The 21936-nt window shown below is 44.1% G+C and overlaps 3 protein-coding genes across 3 annotated transcripts in view; all 3 read right to left on the bottom strand.

The window, feature by feature from the left end:
• Positions 1-5082: 5082 nt before the first annotated feature.
• LOC138991653 (WD repeat-containing protein 87-like) lies at positions 5083-6708 on the bottom strand. The gene is made up of 2 exons (XM_070386745.1): positions 6116-6708; positions 5083-5854 (listed from the first exon to the last, which is right to left on the bottom strand). Exons 1-2 carry the CDS (start codon positions 6706-6708, stop codon positions 5083-5085), a joined length of 1365 nt encoding a protein of 454 aa, XP_070242846.1.
• Positions 6709-6710: 2 nt separating this feature from the next.
• Positions 6711-11406, bottom strand: LOC138991652 (WD repeat-containing protein 87-like). Its single transcript, XM_070386744.1, has 4 exons — positions 9670-11406; positions 9491-9570; positions 6883-9244; positions 6711-6746 (listed from the first exon to the last, which is right to left on the bottom strand). Exons 1-4 carry the CDS (start codon positions 11404-11406, stop codon positions 6711-6713), a joined length of 4215 nt encoding a protein of 1404 aa, XP_070242845.1.
• Positions 11308-21936, bottom strand: part of LOC138991651 (WD repeat-containing protein 87-like) — a 26343-nt gene continuing 15714 nt past the window's right edge. The window contains exons 4-5 of the mRNA XM_070386743.1: positions 13664-16539; positions 11308-12187 (exon numbers count right to left, since the gene is read on the bottom strand). Of these exons, the coding sequence (XP_070242844.1) occupies positions 11824-12187; positions 13664-16539 (3240 nt within the window). The 3' untranslated portion in view covers positions 11308-11823. The remainder of the gene's footprint in view (positions 12188-13663; positions 16540-21936) is intronic.

The raw sequence follows: 21936 nt of genomic DNA, 5'->3' as shown, positions 1-21936 counted from the left end.
CAGCAGCTCACATACGTACATGACTACTAGAAAAACCGTATCTTTGGCTAGACAGACCTTTGTCGACAAAATGATGTCTCTGCTTTGTAATATGCTGTCTAGGTGGGTTATAACTTTTCTTCCAAGAAGCAAGAGTCTTTTAATTCCATGGCTGCAATCACTGCCTGCAGTGATTTTGGAGCCTGAGAAAATAAAGTCTGTCACTATTTTCATTGTTTGCCCATCTATTTGCCATGAAGTGATGGAACCAGATGTCATCATCTTAGTTTTTTGAATGCTGAGTTTTAAGCCAGCTTTTTCACTCTCCTCTTTCACCTTTATCAATAGGCTCTTTAGTTCCTCTACCAAACATTTAAAGAGGAAGTAACACCAATCCTTCCCAAATAATTCAAAAATAGAAAAGGAGAGAACACTTTCACACTCATTTTATGAAGCCAGTGTTGCCTTGATACCAAAACCAGACAAAGACATTACAAGAAAAGAAAATTACAGGTCAGTATCCTTGATGGACATATATGTAGAAATCCTCAACAAAATGTTAGCAAACGGAATATAATACATTCAAAGTATACACCATGATCAAGTGAGATTTATTCCAAAAATGAGAGGATTGTTCAACATCCACAAATCAATTGATGTGATATACCACATTAACAACATGAAAAATAAAAATCATATGATCATCTCAGTAGATGCAAAAGAAAAGCATTTGACAAAATTCAACATCTATGATAAAAACAATGTGGGTATAGATGAGACATAGCTCAACATGATAAAGGATATGTATCAGAAGCCTGCAGCTAACATTGTACTCAATGGTGAGAGACTGAAAGCTTTTCCTGTTAAGATCAAAACAAGACAAGGATGTCTACTCCCACCACTTTTATTAAACAGTACTGGGAGTCAGCCAGAGCAATTAAGCAGGAAAAAGTAATAAAATGTTGTGAGAAGTTGGAAGAGAAGTAAAACTGTGCCTCTTTGTAGATAGTAAGGCATTATATAGGACACCACCAAAAAAAAAAAAAAAACCTTAGAATTGATAAATGAATTCAGTAAAGTTAAAAGATGCAAAATCAATATCCAGAAATCTTGGACTCCCAGACCTCTCCCATGATATCTGACTCCTACTCCAGGGTCTCTTCCCAAAGCTCCCAAGCTTCTGATCGCCTGGGCTTCCAAGCTTTTGCTTAGATTCTGTCATCTCCCAGAAGACTCTGATAATTCTTACACCCAAGATCTTCTACTGAGCCTCTAAGCATCTCCATACTCTGGCATCTTCTTTGCTCTTGCTGGGCCTCTCCTTGAGCTCTGTCCCTTTTCTCAAGGTACCTCCAATCTCTCTTGAGGTTCCAGGCCCCTCGTCTAGCCTACAATTCCTTTCCTGTGCTCCCAATATGTTAAAATGGGCATAGGCAGGATCTCATTTGAACCTCATAATGAGCCCCATTTTTGCACATGATAAAACTGAGGATTAGAGAAGTGAAATCATTGACTTGAGATTACATTTTAAATTGAAAGGCAAGGATTCAAATCCTGGTTTGAATCTAGAACCTACATTTTTATCCCCATACTATATCTTATTAAAAATAGCTATCCATTAGAGGAAAAGGACTGAATTCCTGGAACTGAATTAAGCATTTCACTTAGGTAGACATTATTGTCACCATTTTACTTTGAGAAAACCAAAAACTAAGATTAAAGAACTAATAAATGGCAAAGCAAGGGCTAGAATTCTTCTGAATTCAAATTGATACACAGCCATTATTTCCCTGTTTATCCCTGTGATGTACATCAGAACACTGATTTGAATCAGAAATGGTGATGAATTTAAGTCAAGAACAAAGTTTAGACTCCCCTGGTGGCTCAGTGGTAAAGAATCTGCCTGCCAATGCAGGAGACACAGGTTCAATCCCTGGTCTGGGAAGATCCCACATGCCGTGGAGCAACTAAGCCACACCTACTGAGTCCTCCTGCTGCAAATACTGAAACCAGCATGCCTAAAACCCATGCTCCACAGAAAGAGAAGCCCACATATCAAAACTAGAGAGTAGCCCCCACTTGCTGCAACTTGAGAAAACCCACATGCAGCAATGAAGACCCAGCACAATCATAAATCTTTTAAAAGCAACATTTATAAAGGGACAAACTTGTGGGTCTTCTTTCCTTCCTCTCATATTAACACTAAATAAAAGTCCACCTGTACCAAACACTCCCTCCAAGATCTCTTGAGGAAAGGAAATTACAACCAAAGAATTTGAGTGAAGGACAGGCTTTCCTATCGAAAAGTGATCAAACACTGGCCCCTGCCCTCCAAGGGATGTATCCCACTAAATGGAAAACTGGTCCCTCTTCAGTTCAGTTGCTCAGTCGTGTCCAACTCTTTGTGACCCCATGGACTGCAGCACGCCAGGCCTCCCTGTCCATCACCAACTCCTGGAGTTTACTCAAACTCATGTCCATTGAGTCAGTGATGCCATCGAACCATCTTATCCTCTGTTACCCCCTTCTCCTCCTGCCTTCAATCTTTCCCAGCATCAGGGTCTTTTCCAATGAGTTAGTTCTTCGCATCAGCTGGCCAAAGTTTGGAGTTCCAGCATCAGCGTCAGTCCTTCCAATGGATATTGGAATGAATATTCCTTTGGGATGGACTGATTTCCTTTAGGATGGACTGATTTCCTTTAGGATGGACTGGTTGGATCTCCTTGCAGTCCAAGGGACTCTCGAGTCTTCTCAACACCACAGTTCAAAAGCATCAATTCTTTGGCACTCAGCTTTCTTTATAGTCCAACTCTCACATCTGTACATGACTACTGGAAAAACCATAGCTTTTGACTAGATGGACCTTTCTTGACAAAGTAATGTCTCTGCTTTTTGATATGCTGTCTGGGTTGGTCATAGCTTTTCTTTCAAGGAGCAAGCATCTTTTAATTTCATGATTGCACTCACCATCTGCAGTGATTTCGGAGCCCAAGAAAAGAAAGTCTCTTGTTGTTTCCACTGTTTCCCCATCTATTTGCCGTGAAGTGATGGGACCAGATGCCATGATCTTAGTTTTTTGAATGTTGAGTTTTAAGTCAACTTTTCACTCTCCTCTTTCATCAAGAGGCTCTTTAGTTCTTCACTTTCTGCCATAAGGCTGGTGTCATCTGTGTATCTGAGGTTATCGATATTTTCCCCAGCAATCTTGATTCCAGCTTGTGCTTCATCCAACCCAGCATTTCTCATGATGTACTCTGCATACGTTAAATAAGCAGGGTGACAATATACAGCCTTGACATACTCCTTTCCTGATTTAGAACCAGTCTGTTGTTCCATGTCCAGTTCTAACTGTTGCTTCTTGACCTGTGTACAGATTTCTCAGGAGGCAGGTAATGTGGTCTGGTAGTCCCGTCTCTTGAAGAATTTCCCACAGTTGTGATCCACACAGTCAAAGGCTTTGGCATAGTTAATAAAACAGAAGTAGATGTTTTTCTGGAACTCACTTGCTTTTTCAATGATCCAGCAGATGTTGGCAATTTGATCTCTGATTCTTCTGCCTTTTCTAAATCCAGCTTGAGCATCTGGAAGGTCATGGTTCACATACTGTTGAAGCCTGGCTTGGAGAATTTTAAGCATTACTTTGCTAGCATGTGAGATGAGTGCAATTGTGTGGTAGTTTGAGCATTCTTTGGCATTGCCTTTCTTTGGGATTGGAATGAAAACTGACCTTTTCCAGTCCTGTGGCCACTGCTGAGTTTTCCAAATTTGCTAGCATATGGCGTGCAGCACTTTAACAGCATCATCTTTTAGGATTTGAAATAGCTCAGCTGGAATTCCATCACCTCCACTAGCTTTGTTCATAATGATGCTTCCTAAGGCCCACTTGACTTCGCATTCCAGGATGTCTGGCTCTAGGTGAGTGATCACACCATAGTGATTATCTGGGTTGTGAGATCTTTTTTGTACAGTTCTTCTGTGTATTCTTGCCACCTCTTCTTAATATCTCCTGCTTCTGTTAGGTCCATACCATTTCTGTCTTTTATTGTGCCCATCCTTACATGAAAAGTTCCCTTGGTATCTCTAATTTTCTTGAAGAGATGTCTAATCTTTCCCAGTTGTTTTCCTCTATTTCTTTGCATTGATCACTGAGCAAGTCTTTCTTATCTCTCCTTGCTATTCTTTGGAACTCTGCATTCAAATGGGTATATCTTTCCTTTTCTCCTTTGCCTTTCACTTCTCTTAGGACCAAGGTTATTATTTTTTTTTTCCTGTCTACTTTTTAGGGGATTCTAAGTGTGGGGAGGAAGAGAAATAAGCCAAAGTATTTGTTAGATTTTATTTTCTTGGGTTTCAAAATCATTGTGGACAGTGACTGCAGCCATGAAATTAAAAGATGCTCCTTGGAAGGAAAGCTATGACAGACCTAGACACCATATTAAAAAGCAAAGACATAACTTTGCTGACAAAGTTCCATATGGTCAAAGCTATGGTTTTTCCAGTAGTCATGTACAGATACGAGAGTTGGACCATAAAGAAGGCTGAGTGCTGAAGAATTGATGCTTTCAAATTGTAGTACTGGAGAAGACTCTTGAGAGTCCCTTGGACTGCAAGGAGAATAAACCAGTCAATCCTAAAGGAAATGAACCCTGAATATTTATTGGAAGGTCTGATGCTGAAGCTGAAGCTCCAATCCTTTGGCCAGCTGATGCAAAGAGCCAGCTTATTGGAAAAGACACTGAGGCTGGGAAAGATTGAAGGCAAGAGAAGGAGAAGGCAGCAGAGGATGAGATGGATAGATAGCATCATTGACCCAGTGGACATGAGTTTAAGCAAACTCCAGGAGATAGTGATGGACAAGGAAGCCTGGAATGCTGCAGTCCATGGGGTCTCAAAGAGTTGGACACAAGTTAGTGACTGAATAACAAATTTGTTACAAATGAGAAATGTCATTTTATTTAGTATGTATTAATAGGTTTCTGGAGCTGAATGAAAAGGAGTCCATGTCTATGCTCACTTTAAAGTGGGTACCAGGTAAGGAGGCTTAAAACCTGTGGCTGGGTCTTACTTTCCAGTAAGACCCCAGAGTCTTAATAGTCCACCAAATCAGAGAGTGGGGGTATGGATGTTGGGCAGCCTGTCCCTACGGTAAGGATTGACTTTTGGTAGCCTTTTCCAGGCAAGTTCTAAGAATCCATACTGGGCAATGCCCGTGGGTTGAATAGTATGCACTCTGTTCTGCCCAGGCAAGGGTACAACATTCCGGAACTCAAGGGGACCTGCAGGGGTATGAGAACTACCACACAATAGGTCAGAGAGTAACCGTTCACCAGGCACCAACTCCTTGATCCTTGCAGCGTCTTCGTAGATGGTGTGTTGTGGTTGGAGTCTCTTTCTCTGCAGCAACTCCAGTAGCAGCCTCTGGATTCGGGGGGACTTGAGCTGGTACAAGTCCATGAGACGTTTGAACTGTTCCATCCACGCAGCACTGTCTCTCGCATATCGCTTCTGCAACATCCGCAGAACATGGTACAAGGCCACAAACGTCTCCCATTGGGGGAGCTCTTCCTCGTCTTTAGAGACAGGCTGTGCCTTCTTTTCCAGCGGGGGCAGCTTGAGGGCCCTCCCTTCACCCTTCAGAGCCCTGAGATCGTTCTGAAACATCAGTGCCAGAGTTTGTTTTCCCACAGAAGCATGGGCACCTGTGAAAATATCTCTTGTGGCAGGATGAAAGTGTTGCATTCCCATCCCTTGGAGAACATGGGATAACTGCTGTGCCCGTGCACTCCTGTAAGGCTCTCCTGAAAGAAGCCAAGCTAGAGCCTTTGGGTCTGGAACTCTGTAGGTCATTGATGGTAACGCTGGTGTAGGGATGGGCCGGGACTTTGCCTTGTGAAATGTGGGGAGCTCACTTCTTCTCCCCAAGGCTCGGATGTCCAAGGACTCTTTATCCACAGAGGGATAGAAGGCTGTAGGAACATCCTTTCTGGTTTGATAAAGGTGCTTTAACTTCTTGACAGCAGTGGATAACTGCTGTACCTGCTCCTTCCTATAGGACTCAGCTAAGGGATGCCAGCTGAGATCCTGTGTGGTCTGAGTCCTGTTAGTAGCTGACAGTAACACTGGCTCATGGATAGGGAATGGCTCGCCCCAGCTTTCCATTTCTTTCCTTCTGATTGGAGGGATCGCTTTTATGTATACTGGGCTCAAAGCATCTTTATAGCATCGTGATATATCTCTGTGACCTGCCTGTAGGTTCTGCTGGAGGCGTTTAGCCACAGCTTTAAGACTGTACAGATGTGTCTGTTTCAAATATCCTTTTGAAGTGAGATGCTTGAGGAGTTGGCTCAGTCTATGGAAACTGTCCCTTGAAAGTTGTTCTCCCGCTTCCAGTCTTATTAAGACATTACTAATCCAGTCCTCATCTGGGGAATCAAGTGTTTTAGCTGGCATAGAGGTAAGGGATGGGTACAGGGCTGTGGTTGGGGTTGGGGCAGGGGCAGGGGCCTGGCCCTCAGTCTTGCCCTTTTGAGAATCCTGAGATTTTAAGAACCACTTCCACGTGCCATCTTTGGGCCTGCGTTTAGGTTTCTGTGATTCTCTGATAATTTCAAGTAAGGGGGACTTTGGCTTGTGGAGGCCTTTTGGGGTCTGGGTCTCCATTCCCATGACTTGTAAAAACATGCCCCGGCCTTTGTCCAAGAGCACATCCTCTTGTCTTCCCCATGACATTGTCACGGGATGTGCTTTAAGAAGTTGACTTTCCTGTTCTTCCACATCAAAATGATGCCCTAACACTTTGAGGGGCATTCCCTTTTCTTTTCCCAGGGCTACAGGAGATGGTGTTTTGAGGGGGCTCTTCATAATTGTTGGCCACATAGTCTTATCCCTAACTGTGGGACTTACCTGTCCATAAAACAATCTGTCTTTTTTAGGAGCCATTTCTTCTTTAGCTGTGTCTTCCCTTTTCTCAGCAAGAACCTCACTTACTGTTGCTGGCTTCAATAAGTTCACTCCTTCCTTTGGGAGCTCTGTTTTCCATACTCTCTGCTTTACTGGGAGCATTGCCTCTGTAAGTCTTCTTGGCTGTTCCTTCTCTTTACTCATACTCTCCTCATCCTTCTGTCTTGCCTCCTTTTCCTCCTCTTTTTTCTCTGTCTTCTCCATTTTTTCTTCTTCCTCCTCTTTCTCACTCAGACTCTTCTCCTTCTCATGCAGAGCCTTCTCTTTCTTACTCAGACGCTTCTCTTTTTCACTCAGACTCTTCTCCTTCTCACTCAGGCCCTCTTCCTCCTCACTCAGGCTCTCCTCTTCTTCACTCAGGCCCTCCTTTTCCTTCTCACTCAGACTCTCCTCCTCACGCAGGCTCTCTTCCTCTTCACTCAGACTCTCCTCCTCACTCAGGCTTTCTTCCTCCTCACTCAGACTCTCCTCCTCACTCAGGCTCTCTTCCTCTTCACTCAGACTCTCTTCCTCACTTCGGCTCTCCTCCTCCTCACTGAAGTCCTCCTCCTCCTTCTCCATGTGTGGGGCCCCACCTTCCTCCTTGCTGAAGGGCTCCATCTCTTCCTCATGTGGGCCCTCTTTTACCTTCTTATCCAGCTTCTCTTTCTCCTGAGTCAGTTTCTTTTCCTTTTTCCTTATTTGAGTTAAACTCTTTTTCCTATGCTTCCCAGCCAAGCTCTCCTCCAATTCCTCTTCACTCAGGCTTACTTTCTTTTCCTTCTTCTTTATCAGGTATTTCCCTTTCTCTTTCTTGGGCAGAATCTCCTCCTCCTCCTCCTTCTCCTTCTCCTCTCCTTCAATGAGCCTCTCCTCATCTATCCTCTTCTTAGCTGGAGCTTCCACTTCCTTCTCAATCAAACTCTCTGATAAGCCTTCGAATAGTATGTCTCTAATATTCTCTAATAACCACTTTACCTGGGTCTTTTCTGGTTTCTTCTCCTTGATTATCTTTAGAAGCTTCTTCAGCTGCTTTTTTCCTAACAGATTTTGCTGCTGGGCCTCCTTTAACATACTGTCTACCTGGGTTTTATCTAATAGTATATTTTCCTGGACCTTCTCTAATAACCTTTGGTCTTCCTCCAAGCTCTCTTCATTGGTCAGTATTCTCTCTTCAGTAGCTAGTCTGTCATCTTCTAGTTTTCTCTCTTTCTGAACCAGCTGCTTCTCTTCTCTGGTTATTTCCTCTGGTTCTTTAGAAAATTCCCACCTCTGGCCATCAGTTTCACTCATTTCCATAGAAAACAGTTGATCTTCCTCAGGTATTCCTGTTTCTTGCAATGGCACTCTATTCATTTCTCTAATTATTTTAGCCAGGATCTGCATCAGGTGACTCTCTTTCTTCCTTATATCTTTTTCTCTGGAACTAGTCTCTCTTCCTTCAGAACTAATCCCCACCCCCATATCCAGTTTCCTCATTTCCTGTATACTCTCCTCTTGAATTCTTTTCTTTTCTTCCTTAGCAACACCCATCTCCTTGGCCCTAACGTCATAGGCCAGTTTCCCCTCTTCTTCAATAGTTTCTTTCTCTTCTTGAGTTGCTTTTTTCTTTCTCTTAGTTACACCAATTCCTTCCCTGGCTATTGTCCTTTCTTCCTCGGCAATATGCTTCTCTTCCTTGCCCATGAAACTGTCTTCCTGAGTCAGTGTTTTCTCTAAAGCCCTTGCCTGTCTTTGTTGGGACTTTTTATCCATTTCATCGGCTTGTTTCTTCTCTTCTCGGGACAGTTTCTCTTTTCTCCAGGCCCATTGTTTTCTTCGCTCACTCTCTTTCTGACCCCATATTCTCTCATCCTGGGCCTGTTTCTCCTCTGGTAGGGCTAATTTTCTTTTGTGGGCCCATTGTTTTTTTTCCTTGCTGATTTTCTTCTCTTTTTCCATGACCCATTTCTCTTCTTTTGGGGACACTTTCTCAATTTTCTCTCTACTTTTCTCTTTTGAGACCAGTTTCATTTTTCCTCTGACTAGTTGGGTTTTTTCCTCAGCTGCTTTTGGAGTCAGTTTGTCCTTTTTCTGATCCTGTCTCTTTCCTTCCTGGGCCTGTCTCTCTTCTTTCAGTGACAGTTTCTCCATTTCCCTGGCCTCTCCCTTCTCTCCTAGGTCCACTTTTTTCCCTGAGATCTGTCGTCTCTTTTTCTTGGTTATTTTCTGCACTTTCTGGGCCCCTCCCTCCTTTTTCCAAGCTTTGCTTGCCCTTTTCTGGATCTGTTTAACTTCTTGTTGTGACAGTTTCTCCTTTTCTCCAAACATTTCCTCCTCTTTTTGGCTTAGTTTCTGTCTTTCCCTGGCTAATTGTTTGTCCTTGGCATCTTCCTCCTTTTCCTTAGCCTGCCTCTCCTTCTGGTCTACTTTCTCCGGTTTCTCAATTTGCTTTTCCTTTTCTTGGATTTGTTTCTTTTTATGGGCCTCTTTCTTCTCTATCATGAATGATTTCTTTTTTTCTCGGATCAATTTCATCTCTTGCTTTACCAAGCTGTGTCTTTTTAATGTCCGTTTTCCCTCTTTCCCAGACAGTCTTTCCTCTTCTTTAGACAAATGTTCCTCTTCCTGGGCCAATTTTTCCCTTTCCCAGGCCTCTTCCTCATCATGTTTCTCCATTTCCCCCATTTGTTTCTTTATTTTGCGATAGTTTTTCATCATTTTTTCAATTTGTTTCTCTAGGTTCTGGATTATTTCCTCCTTCTCCTGGGCCAACACCTCCTCTTCCTCACCCAGCTCCTCCAGTTCCTCATTGAGCTCCCCCAGTGCCACAATCATCTTCTCCAGTTCCTCACCCAGCACCTCCAATTCCTTTCTCAGCTCTTCATCTTCCTCACTCAACTCCTCCTCTTCCTTGCTCAGCACCTCCTCTTCCTCCATCAGCTCTTCCTCTTCCTCCATCAGCTCCTCCTCTTCCTCCATCAGCTCCTCCTCTTCCTCCATCAGCTCCTCTTCCTGGGCCTGCCTACCTTCTTTGTGGTCCACCGTAACCTTCTCCCAGTACCATGTCCTTTGTCCCGGGGTGACCTTTCCCCTTTCCCAGTTCACCCTCTTTCCTTTTCCTAGTAGTTCCTCTTCTTTCCCAGTTCCCTTCTTTTCTCCTTGGACTAACTTCTGCTCTGCCTTGGTTAACTTCTTTTGTGAGATGGGTGATATTTCTTCCTCCTCAGCTCTTTTTTCTTTTTGAAGGATCGATTTCTTGTCCTTGGTCAGTTTCTCTTTTCCCTGCATTAATTTCAAATCCTGCTTACTCAGTTGTCTTGCTTCCCCAATTATTTTCCCTTTTTGCATAGCTAGTGTCTTTACTTTTTGGAATCTCATTTTGTCTGATACTTGGTCATCATCGAAGTAAGCAACTTTCTTTTTCTTGACTTTAGAAGACACCTTGCCTTTCTTTAACATTTTTTTAGCTCTTTGTTCTTCTTGTTCTCCAGGTCCTACTGTCTTTTCTTCCTTGACAACCTCTGTAACCACTTCTGTTACAACAGGTGTTTCTTCCATCTCTATGTCATCCAGTTCTGAAGAGTCCTTTAAAAGAGGACAAATCTCCTGGAAGAGATCCCAGCTGGGCTCTTGGGGAGCAAGTATTGCCTGAGCCCAGTTCACCAACTCTTGACTCAGATCCCTTAACATTCCTGGATTGGAACTTGCTATCCTTGAGGTCACAAGATTGCAAATGTCTTCCCGCCAAGATCTGGTTTCTGATTTGGTCATGCGGCCAGGCATCCCAGACAAACCGTGACCAGCTTTTCTAAATACCTTCGTTGCATCTTCTTCTGGCTCAGCAACCTGTAAAACCTCTTTCTTGGGCTCTTCTGCAATTGTTTCTGGGATTTCCTTCAATTTTCTCTTCTCTTTCAACTTCACACTTACTTTGTGATGGGTTTTTTCCATTGCTCTTTCCCAAAGCCTTTTCAGGTTTTCTTGTCTCTCTGCCTTAGGGATCACTTTTCCATAATCTCTCATGTCCTGTTGATCTATGGCCTTCGTAACTCCCATGGCCTCCACTGCCTCTCTGGCCTTCACTGCTTTTTTGATCTCCAAGGCTTTTGTGGGTTCTGTGACTTTTGTGGCCTCCAACACAACCTCCTTTGATTCAGTATCCTCTTTGGGTGTGACTGGGCTGAAAGTACTTAGCGACAGGTCTGGCTCTGAGGCAACATCCTGAATGTCGATTTGATCTGATTCCTCGGCTTCTCTCTGTTCATCTTCATGCTCTAAAGTCACCAACACAGGGCTCAATTCTCTCTCTCTCTGCTTCCTGGAAACTTTCATGTCCTTTTTAACTGCAGAGATATTGGGATAAAAGTAATTGAGAAAAACACAGAGGTCCTGAGTGAGATCCTCTGACACACCTAGTTCAATGAACTGCTGTAAAAGGTAACAAAAAGTACAGACGACAAAAGCTTTATGGCCCAGAAGTGTCTGCTCTTTTATCCCAATTTCCATATCCCTAAAGAAACAAGACCTTGGTATTTGTTGTGGGAAGATCCCCCAGAGAAGGAAATGGCAGCTCACTCCAGTATTGTTGCCTGGGAAATCCCATGGACAGAGGAGCCTGGCAAGCTACAGTCTATAGGGTCCCAAAGAGTTGGACAGGACTGAAGTGAGTTAGGACAGCACAGCACAAAGAAATGAGACCTTGATATTTGTTGTGGGAAGATCTCCTGGAGATGTAAATGGCAACCCACTCCAGTATTCTTGCCTGGGAAATCCCATGGACAGAAGAGCCTGGCAGGCTACAGCCCATGGGGTCGCACAAGAGTCACACACAACTTAGTGACTAAACAATAAAAACAAATTTGTTACGGGGTAGATCTTTCCCAGAAAGCTTACTTTCTGTGAAAGAGTCCGTCCTTAAGTCTGTCACCGCTGGTATCTTTTTATATAACTTGGGCTTATTGACCCTGCCTTTTGGTGCCCAAAAGCGGGCCCCAAATATACCAAATATATTATCCCATACTTACTGAGATTCTTGCTCTTTGCTGTAACACGTGTCATTCTTTGATCTGGTTTGGCAATCTTTGCAGGTTCTGACCAAATTTTGAGTGTTTGTTCATCAGGTTCATGATCCCTTGATATAACTAAAACCAAAGGAGGTTTCTCCTCTCTGTGTGACAAGGTCAGGTTCTCATTTAACTGCTGCTCCACCTGAGTAAGCAGGTACTGGATACCACTAGCTTGAATTCCCATAAGCTGGTCCAGAGAGATTTCTCCAATAAAGTCTTCCCTACAAAAGTCAAGGTAAAACAAGAATTATACTGAGCCATCAATAAAACAAAATTAGAGGAAAAGGAGGAGAAGAAGGAAGAAAAGGAAAAGGAGGTAGTGGCTTAAGGATAGTGGAAGAGGCAGGGCTAAAGTAACTGTCTAGGACAGAGTAGTTCAAGGTAAAAGATGGATAAAGAGAAGCAAGGAATAGAGTAGTCAGAGTGACCCAAGATGCTTCTTTAGTTGGGAGATCTTGGGACTTGAGTCTCGAAGAATCTTAAGGAAGTGAGGAAATGATGGAAGAGCAGGCTACTCAATGGACAGAAAAAGAGGGTGTCAGCTAAAATTGCCACTTGCCAAGGACATTTGCCATCTGCCTCTACAAGGATTAAGTCACGTGCAACTGTGGTTGTTGACCTTTAACACACCCTGAACTGTGTTCAGGAGGTGGAGATCAGGAATAAGGCAGTCTTCTTTGGAGAAACTGGCAGAACAGATCTTTAGATAGTTAGATATTTTCAGACACTGATTTTATGTGCCCAATTCCTTCTTTTTTCTTTTTTGAACTTTTAATTTTTTATTGGGATATAGCCAATTAACAATGTTGTGATAGTTTCAGGTGAACAGCAAAGGGCCTCAGTCATACATATACAAGTATCCATTCTTCCCCAAACCCCCTCCCATTCAGGCTGCCACATAACATTGAGCAGAGTTCCATGTGCTATACAATAGGTCCTTGTTAGTTATCCATTTTAAATACAGCAGTGTGTACATGACCATCCCAAACTCCCTAACTATTGTTTCCACCTGGCAACCGTAAGTTCATTTTCTAAGTCTGTGAAAATGTTTTGTAAGTTTCTGTTTTGTAAGTAAGATCATTTGTATAATTTCTTTTTAGATCCCACATATAAGGGATGTCATATGCTATTTCTCTCTCTCTGTCTGATTTACTGTCTGATTTACTGTCTGATTCAGTATGACACTCTCTAGGTCCATCCATATTGCTGCAGATGGCATTATTTCATTCTTCTTAATGTATGAGCCCAATTCTTGCATCTCCTCATATCTAGAAAAGCACCAGATTCCTTCATGGTGACATCTACTCCTCGTGACTAGCAGCAACCTTCTGCAAAAATATGTGCTTGGTTGTATGAACTCCCCCTTCACCAAAATCACATATATATTGACCTCCCCCTGCCCGCCCCCACCCATTTCTTTGGAGCGTTTTCTCAGAAATATCTGAAATGCTGTCATAGCCTGAGCTATGATCCTCATTTTGCCCAAATAAAACTTAACTCATGACTCTCATGTTGTGCTTTTTTTTTTTTTTAAGTCAAGGGATAGACAGGCTGTGTGGGGGGGGGGGAGCAAATAGAAACAAAGAACACAGGCAGAGGAAAAGAACAGAAAAGGTTGTGGGAAAAGGAAAAGAAGCAGTCAGATTTTGAAGATTAGGAGCCGAAAGGAACAGAAGGGAATATGGTTACTGACTCACTGCATTTCCTGGAGCGTGTCTCGTCTCTTCAGCAGAGCTATCAGCATGTTCTTAGTTTGGATGCCTGTGACTCTTACCATAAGGTATAAGGCCTTAGCCCGCACATTTTTATCACTGTCCATCAATCCCACAGCCAGGGGAATCGCAAAGAGACGGCTCATGAAGCCTAGCTTCTCCAATCCCTCCCAGGCTGTCTCCCGGACCTCTGGATTGGAATGACTTGTGTCTTCCATGAGGCGACAAGCAGTCTCAGAATGCCACCTTGGAGATACTTGATGGGAGGCAAAAATCTGTGCCAGGATACTTATGTATGTCTTGTATTGCTCGATAGAACAGTAAACTGTGAGGTTGAGGATGGTCTCAATTATAGTATTGATAAGTCCTTCATCCAGTTTTCTTCCCATCCAATTTTGACTAGCCAAGTTTACGAGAATATCAAAGAAGGTTTGTTTGCCCGGCATGGGTTTTTGGTCCGGTTTCCTCTTTGAGATTTTTTGTCTTATTGAAGTCACAGGTGACAGTGCCTGACTTCTGCTGAGTCCAGTCATGTCCCAGTCCTTATCTTGATAGGATACACGGAGATCACAGTGCAAGAAGACGGGGGTACCCTCAGGCCAAAGACGGGCACGGATCACTGAGTTGGGGATGTAGCCATCTGGAGGAAAGGGCCAAGGCCGCCCTTGACCAAAGAAATGCCATAATATCTGGTAAGGTTTCAACCCATCCCAGCCAGCCAGTCGCAACTGTGGAGGAACCACGAATGGGGGACGATCACGTTTGGGAGTAAGAATAGGAAAATCAATACACTTATCTTCCAGAAAATGCAATGTGGGTCCCTCCTGCATCACAGAGGACTTAGGCCTCTCTTCCTCCACAACATGGGGCACAGTATGGTCAAAGGCAATCATCCTCTTGTTAACAAGGGCCTCTAGCCCCTGTAATTCCTGCGGCGCTTGACCAAAGTAGACAAATTTGGGTACAAATACTTTTTCGAATGAAAAGAAGAAGCTAGGCAGGAAGGGTTTAGGGGCTTCTTGTATGTCATCTGCATTGTTCAGGAGACTTAGGTGAATCAGCTGGGCTGGAGGGAGTAGTTTTAAGCAGGATACCAGGTAAAGACTCTGGTTGAAAGTCAGAAGCAAGTCACCCCGGTCATTGGCAAAGCAGAGTGGGCCAAAATATAATGCAGAGTCCAACTCAGTTATGAGTTTCCCACAGAAGTCCCAGATCCGGACTGAGCCGCCAGCATCCCCGGTGACAAAAAGTTTCAGGGGAAGGCAGACATCAAATGAAGTGATGGCACACTGATGCAGGCATTTTGTCTCTTTAAAATCAGATCTCTGCTTTGATCCTGGAGATGTCGGGAAGTCCTGATAACTCCAGAGATGCCAGTGGTGGTTCTCAGTGATGGCACCCACAGAACCTGGCAAGAGTATCACGTGCTTTAGGGGGCAAACACAGAGAATTTGGCTGACAGGCTGCAGGACTACCCTGTTCCCCTGAAGCACAGCTTCTGTCAGGTATACAATATTATCCATGCCATAGGAACAGAGCAAGGAGTACTCCTGGGGACCCTCCAGGGTAGACAATGCCAGGACTGCCCCAGAGTGAAGAATCTTTGCTACTCGGGCACAACTGTAGTGGGAGAGGATTCTCACAGTGCCGCTGTCGTGCCCACTGAACATCAGTCCTACAAGGCCCTTACCCAAATGGTGGTGCCCGTAGGCCAGGCATCTGACTCTATCCCCAAGGTTTACTGAAGGACACATAAGATACTTGGCTGTGCAAGGAGAGCGTGTTGCATCAAACACCAGCACCTCTGAACCATCTGTTGCCACAAAGAGCTCCTCTCTGTGTGAGTCATAGGCCCAAGCCACAGCCTTATCCATGATAAGTAGAGGCCAGGTGATAACCAGGAGATCTCCTGTTACTGGAGACAAGAAGCGCAATAGACCATCCTTAGTGGCACATAGGATCCGAGTCCAATTATGGCCACAGCAGACCCGCCGCACCTCCTGGGGAGCAGAACCACAGACATTGAAGAGGCTATAAAAGTAGGGCAGGTGATACAATGAGAAAGTGTGGTTAGTCTGGCAGAAAAAGGTGCTATTATCAATGAACTGCAGTCTCTGCATGTTCTTGTCAATATCCAACTGCCGCAGCAAGTTCCCAAAGGCAAGGTTCCATTCCTTCACGACACCTTCACCACCTGCTGTTAGTAAGGTATAGGTCTCTGACCGGCTTTGGATACATATCACTGATGAGGAATGAGCCTGGAAGCTGTGGAGGAAGTTACCTCTGTCTAGACCCCACGCATGGATTTCTCCATCCTTGTTTCCAACATAGAAGTAGCCCTGAGATAAACAAGTGAAGGAGCAGGTGATGGTGGAGCCACTGTTGATGGGAGTGAACTTCTTCACCTCTTCTAGCTGGCCCTGACCTCGGTGGGTGAAGACTCTCACCTTATTCTCACAATGAGCCAGCAGGGAGCCCGGGGGGCCATTCAGGGAAAAGCCCTGAACAAGCTCACCACCAGGCACAGGCACAGTTTGGGCCACTTGCAGGCCCCTGCCGTTTGGCAAGATAAACCAGGTGACCACAGCGCCCAGGGTGCCAGAGAGAAGCATCTCAGTTTCTGAGTCATAGCTGAGGCAGCTGATGGGGAAACGACAGGGGACCATACCCAGAGATATGAACCCTTGATGGTGATCCCCAAAGAGCCACAGGCACATGTCATCACAATAAGCGATTAACATGTGATAGGGAGCTATGTGGACCATTGCTTGGATGGGTGGCACTTGAGCCATCACATGGAACTTCATCTTTTTTATCACTCCTTCCATTTCTGCAGCTTTCTTCTGTATCCAGAGTACTGCCTAGAAGAGGATGAGAGATGAAAGCCTCACCGTGGAGGAAGCCTCCTCCCCAATGTGAGGGGTAGATGGACCTCCCTGGTGGGCCAGTGGCTAAGGCTTTGTGCTCCCAATGCAGGGGGCCCAAATTCAATCCCTGGTCAGGGAACCAGATGCCACATGCCACAGCAAAGATCAAAGATCCCACATGCTGCAACTAAGACCTGGCACAGCTGAATAAATAAAAAATTTTAAGTGAGGGGTAGAAAAAAGTTGAATGTTTAGATCCCTTTTCCCTCTTGTGGGTCTAAGAAAAGACTGAATAGCTTGACTTTGGGAGTTTCCTGATGCTAGGAGTCAGGTGTGTGATAGAAGCACTATGTTTAAGGCTCTTTCCTTGGCCTTTAGCCTACTTTATGGAGAATGTGAATTCTGTCAACCTGATGACTAGAGGGGAAGAAGGATCACTGCATCCAGGTCTGATTCGGATATGGAGATGGGTATTACAGTGAGCTAGCTTAGAATCACCCTCAGCATCCTAAGATGAGGGCAGTTTAAGTATTATGCATATAAAATGGGTTAAGCACAAGGTAGGGGACTTCCCTGGTGGTCCAGAGATTAAGAATTTGCCTGCCAATGTAGGGGACACGGGTTCATTCCATGGCCTGGGAATATTCACATGCGGGGGGCAGCTAAGCCTGTGTGCCACAAATATTGAGTCTGTGCTATAGAGCCCACAAGCCACAACTAGTAGGCCTATGCAGCGTGACTGCTGAAACGTGCGTGCCCTAGAGTGCATGCTCCGTGACAAAAGAAGCCACTTCAGTGAGAAAGCCGCTCACTGCAACTAGAGAGTAGCCCCCATTCATTACAACTGGAGAGAGGCTGAGCCCGGCAACAAAGACCCAGTGCAACCAAGTAAATAAATACAATGTAAAAAAAAAAAGAATGAGGGGGAAAAGGATGAGGTCACTTTACCTGCATTTGTTTTGAATACAGTTCCACCCAGTTTAAGAAGACAAAATAGTTGTCATCAGTGGAGTAGAAGCAGATGAAAGGTTTGCTTTCAGGATGGTGAGACTCTTGGCATAGAATCTCAGCCCAGTCACTCAGCATATTCACAGCACCCTCTGTTTTTTCACCAACCTGAGAGAGAGGAGTGACCTGAGCTAAGAGGGTTGAATCCCCACATACTCATTCATTTAATGAATATTGAGGGATTAGTGGAAGTCTGTTCTTTTGCTAACCAACATTTATTCACCCTACTTCTAGAAAGCACAATTGGGGGAGCTATCCTCTCCTCCCTCACCCTCAGAAGGCATCCTAATTCATCGCGGTATCTGCCAGCCTTTCTCACCAAAGTTCTGTGAGAGAAGTAAGCCCCAACACCCCTACATATCTATTCTATATAATGGGTATTAATTCTTCCCTGTGCATCAGGAATGCTACTAGTTATATACCATCCTTAAGAGAACTGAGAAAATAGCCCCTCAAATCATTGTTTGTGTCCCTGTGGATCAGATGAGGTACCACCTTTGAGAAAGGCTGGTGGTATGTTTGTGACAGACACTGGGGATATGATGCTGAGCAAAAGAGTTATGAGCTAAGCTCTTAAAAGATAAGAGTCCAGTGGAACAGGTGCTAAGCAAACAGCTACACATGGCTATCTGTATGTATGAATGCTCAGTCGCTCAGCTGTGTCCTACTCATTGCAACCCCATGGACTGTAGCCCGCCCAGCTCCTCTGTCCATGGGATTTTCCTGGCAAGAATCCTGAAGTGGGGTGTCATTTCCTCCTCCAGGGGATCTTCCTGACCCAGGGATCTTCTGTGTCTCCTGCATTGACAGGCAGATTCTTTATTACTGAGCCTTCTAACAAATGGCTATACAAAACAAAATCTTCGAAAGAAATACAATCCTATATGAGAATGACAAAGGAACTCAACCTTGGCAAATATCGCTCCCTGTCACAGTTGGACCAAAACTTTAAAGTTCCTGCCTGCACCCAAAGGACCACTCCTGTCACAATCACAGACATGATGTTGTAGCCTCTGGGAAACTCACGCTTCACACACGTGGAATGCCCACCACGTGTGACAGCTAGACCTGTGGCATGCACCTCCTTCACTGTTCTCATGGGCACCCATGGAAAACATGCGGTCAACAACACAGAGTTAGCTGTGCTTCAGCTCCAATATCCTGAATTCTGACCCAGTGGAGTGTGTGTATGTGCACACGTGCACACGCACTTCACTCACATGCATCTCTCAAGAGAAGTTTGTTTCTTTTCAACATGTTACACAGTACAATCCACACTACCTTCTCGTGACTATAGCGTATTCCTAGGATGTATATCCTTATTTATATAAGGATATCCTTAAAACAAGATATATGAACTCCTCATTCTGACTAACCAAGTTGAGGCTCAATAAGTTTATTTTGGAAGTCCCTCTTCTCAGCAGACACTCATGCTATACCTGCCTCTTGAACAATCGTCCACGAATTTAACTCTCCAAGTCTCTCTGCAATAGAATGTGTACTATGACCACCTAGACTGGCAAGTGAAATACTCCAGTTCAGTTCAGTTCAGCTCAGTCACTCAGTCATGTCCAACTCTGCGACCCCATGGACTGCCAGGCCTCCCTGTCCATCACCAACTCCTGGAGCTTGCTCAAACACATGTCCATTGAGTCGGTGATGCCATCCAACCGTCTCAACCTCTGTCATCCCCTTCTCCCCCTGCCTTCAATCTTTTCCAGCTGCTGCTGCTAAGTCACATCAGTCGTGTCCGACTCTGTGCGACCGCATAGACAGCAGCCCACCAGGCTCCCCCGTCCCTGTGATTCTCCAGGCAAGAATACTGGAGGGGGTTGCCATTTCCTTCTCCAGTGCATGAAAGTGAAAAGTCAAAGTGAAGTTGCTCAGTCGTGTCCGACTCTTTGCGACCTCATAGACTGTAGCCCACCAGGCTCCTCCGTCTGGGATATTTCCCAGGCAAGAGTACTGGAGTGGGGTGCCATTGCCTTCTCCGTCTTTCCCAGCATCAGGGTCTTTTCCAATAAGTTAGATCTTCACATCAGGTGGCCAAAGTATTGGAGTTTCAGCTTCAGCATCAGTCCTTCCAATGAATATTCAGGACTGATTTCCTTTAGGATTGACTGGTTGGATCTCCTTGCTTGTCCAAGGGACTCTCAAGAGTCTTCTCCAACACCGCAGTTCAAAAGCATCAATTCTTTGGCGCTCAGCTTTCTTTATGGTCCAATTCTCACATCCATACATGACTACTGGAAAAACCATAGCTTTGACTAAATGGACTTTTCTTGGCAAAGTAATGTCTCTGCTTTTTAATATGCTGTCTAGGTTGGTCACAGCTTTTCTTTCAAGGAGCAAGCATCTTTTAATTTCATGACTGCAGTCACCATTTGCAGTGATTTTGGAGCCCAGGAAAAGAAAGTCTCTCAGTGTTTCCACTGTTTCCCCATCTATTCCCCATGAAGTGATGGGACCAGATGCCATGATCTTAGTTTTTTGAATGTTGAGTTTTAAGCCAGCTTTTTCACTTTCCTCTTTCACTTTCTTCAAGATGTTCTTTAGTGCCTCTTCACTTTCTGCCATAAGAGTGGTGTCATCTGCATATCTGAGGTTATTAATATTTCTCCTGGCAATCTTGATTCCAGCTGGTGCTTCATCCAACCCAACATTTCTCATGATGTACTCTGCATATAAGTTAAATAAGCAGGGTGACAATATATAGCCTTGACATACTCCTTTCCCAATTTAGAACCAGTCTGCTGTTCCATGTCCAGTTCTAACTGTTGCTTCTTGACTGCATACAGATTTCTCAGGAGGTAGGGAAGGCGGTCTGGTATTCCCATCTCTTGAAGAATTTCCTACAGTTTGTTGTGATCCACACAGTCAAAGGCTTTGGCATAGTCAATAAAGCAGAAGTAGATATTTTTCTGGAACTCTCTTGCTTTTTCTATAATCCAGCTGATGTTGGCAATTTGATCTCTGGTTCCTCTGCCTTTTCTAAATCCAGCTTGAACATCTGGAAGTTTTCAGTTCATGTACCGTTGACGCCTGGCTTAGAGAATTTTGAGCATTACTTTGCTAGCGTGTGAAATGAGTGCAATTGTGCAGTAGTTTGGAATGAAAACTGACCTTTTCCAGTCCTGTGGCCACTGCTGAGTTTTCCAAATTTGCTGCCATACTGAGTGCAACACTTTAACAGCATCATCGTTTAGGATTTGAAATAGCTCAGCCGGAATTCCATCATCTCCACTAGCTTTGTTCATAATGATGCTTCCTAAGGCTCACTTGACTTCGCATTCCAGAATGTCTGGCTCTAGATGAGTGATTATCATGGTTATCTGGGTCATTAAGATCTTTTTTTTTTTTTTTTTGCATAGTTCTTCTGTGTATTCTTGCCACCTCTTCTTAATATCTTCTGCTTCTGTTAGGTCCATACTGTTTCTGTCCTTTATTGTGCCCAAATTTGCATGAAATATTCCCTTGGTATCTCTAATTTTCTTGAAGAGATTTCTAGTCTTTCCCATTCAATTGTTTTCCTCTATTTCTTTGCATTGATCACTAAGAAGGCTTTCTTACCTCTCCTTGCTAGTCTTTGGAACTCTGCATTCAGATGGGTATATCCTTCCTTTTCTCTTTGCCTTTAGCTTCTCTTCTTTTCTCAGCTATTTTTAAGGCCTCCTCAGACAACCGTTTTGCCTTTTTGCATTTCTTTTTCTTGGGGATGGTACAGTGTCACAAACCTCTGTCCATAGTTCTTCAGGCACTCTGTCTATCAGATCTAATCCCTTGAATCTATTCATCACTTCCACTGTATAATTGTAAGGGATTTGATTTAGGTCATACCTGAATGATCTAATGGTTTTCCCTACTTTCTTCAATTTAAGTCTGAATTTTGCAATGAGGAGTTCATGATCTGAGCCATAGTCTGCTCCCAGTCTTGTTTTTGCTGACTGTATACAGCTTCTTCATTTTTGGCTGCAAAGAATGTAATCAATCTGATTTTGGTGTTGACCGTCTGGTCAAGTCCATGGGTAGATTCAACTCTTGTGTTGTTGGAAGAGGGTGTTTGCTATGACCAGTGCATTCTCTTGGGAGAACTCTGTTAGCCTTTGCCCTGCTTCATTTTGTACTCCAAGTATTAATACTTCTTTACTCAAAATTCCCATCACGCCTGCTGCCTACATCCACAGAGGCTTTGAAACTGTGCTGAAGCCATTATCCACAACTCAGAATCTCTGTCCTCCCTAAAATTTTCATTGTCAGATTGTTGTATGTTCTGAGAGAATACAGAGAGCTGGAGAACTTCAAGCATGATTCAGGGACAGCCACAGAGTTGAGAGGATCATGGTGTCTGATCATGATCTTCCCTCTTCATTGAACCAGAAATCT

Source organism: Bos mutus, chromosome 18, assembly GCF_027580195.1.
Source record: "Bos mutus isolate GX-2022 chromosome 18, NWIPB_WYAK_1.1, whole genome shotgun sequence".
Taxonomy (NCBI): domain Eukaryota; kingdom Metazoa; phylum Chordata; class Mammalia; order Artiodactyla; family Bovidae; genus Bos; species Bos mutus.
The sequence above is the reverse complement of the archived record's forward strand: the minus strand, read 5'-3'. Positions and strand labels throughout refer to the sequence as shown.

What these genes read in the sequence shown, in the direction of transcription:
- LOC138991653 (XM_070386745.1), bottom strand. Translation starts at nt 6,708, where the DNA reads ATGTCATGGGGAAGACAAGAGGATGTGCTCTTGGACAAAGGCCGGGGC. An exon ending in GAAAGCTGGGGCGAGCCATT is followed by an intron (nt 5,855 to 6,115) that starts CCCTATCCATGA and finishes GGCAAAGTCCCG; the next exon opens with GCCCATCCCTACACCAGCGT.
- LOC138991652 (XM_070386744.1), bottom strand. Translation starts at nt 11,406, where the DNA reads ATGGAAATTGGGATAAAAGAGCAGACACTTCTGGGCCATAAAGCTTTT. An exon ending in TCTAAAGAAGAGGAAAGACT is followed by an intron (nt 9,245 to 9,490) that starts GTCTGGGAAAGA and finishes ACAGAAACTAAG; the next exon opens with CCAAAAAGAGGAGGAAATGT. An exon ending in ACAGATTGTTTTATGGACAG is followed by an intron (nt 6,747 to 6,882) that starts GTAAGTCCCACA and finishes TTGATGTGGAAG; the next exon opens with AACAGGAAAGTCAACTTCTT.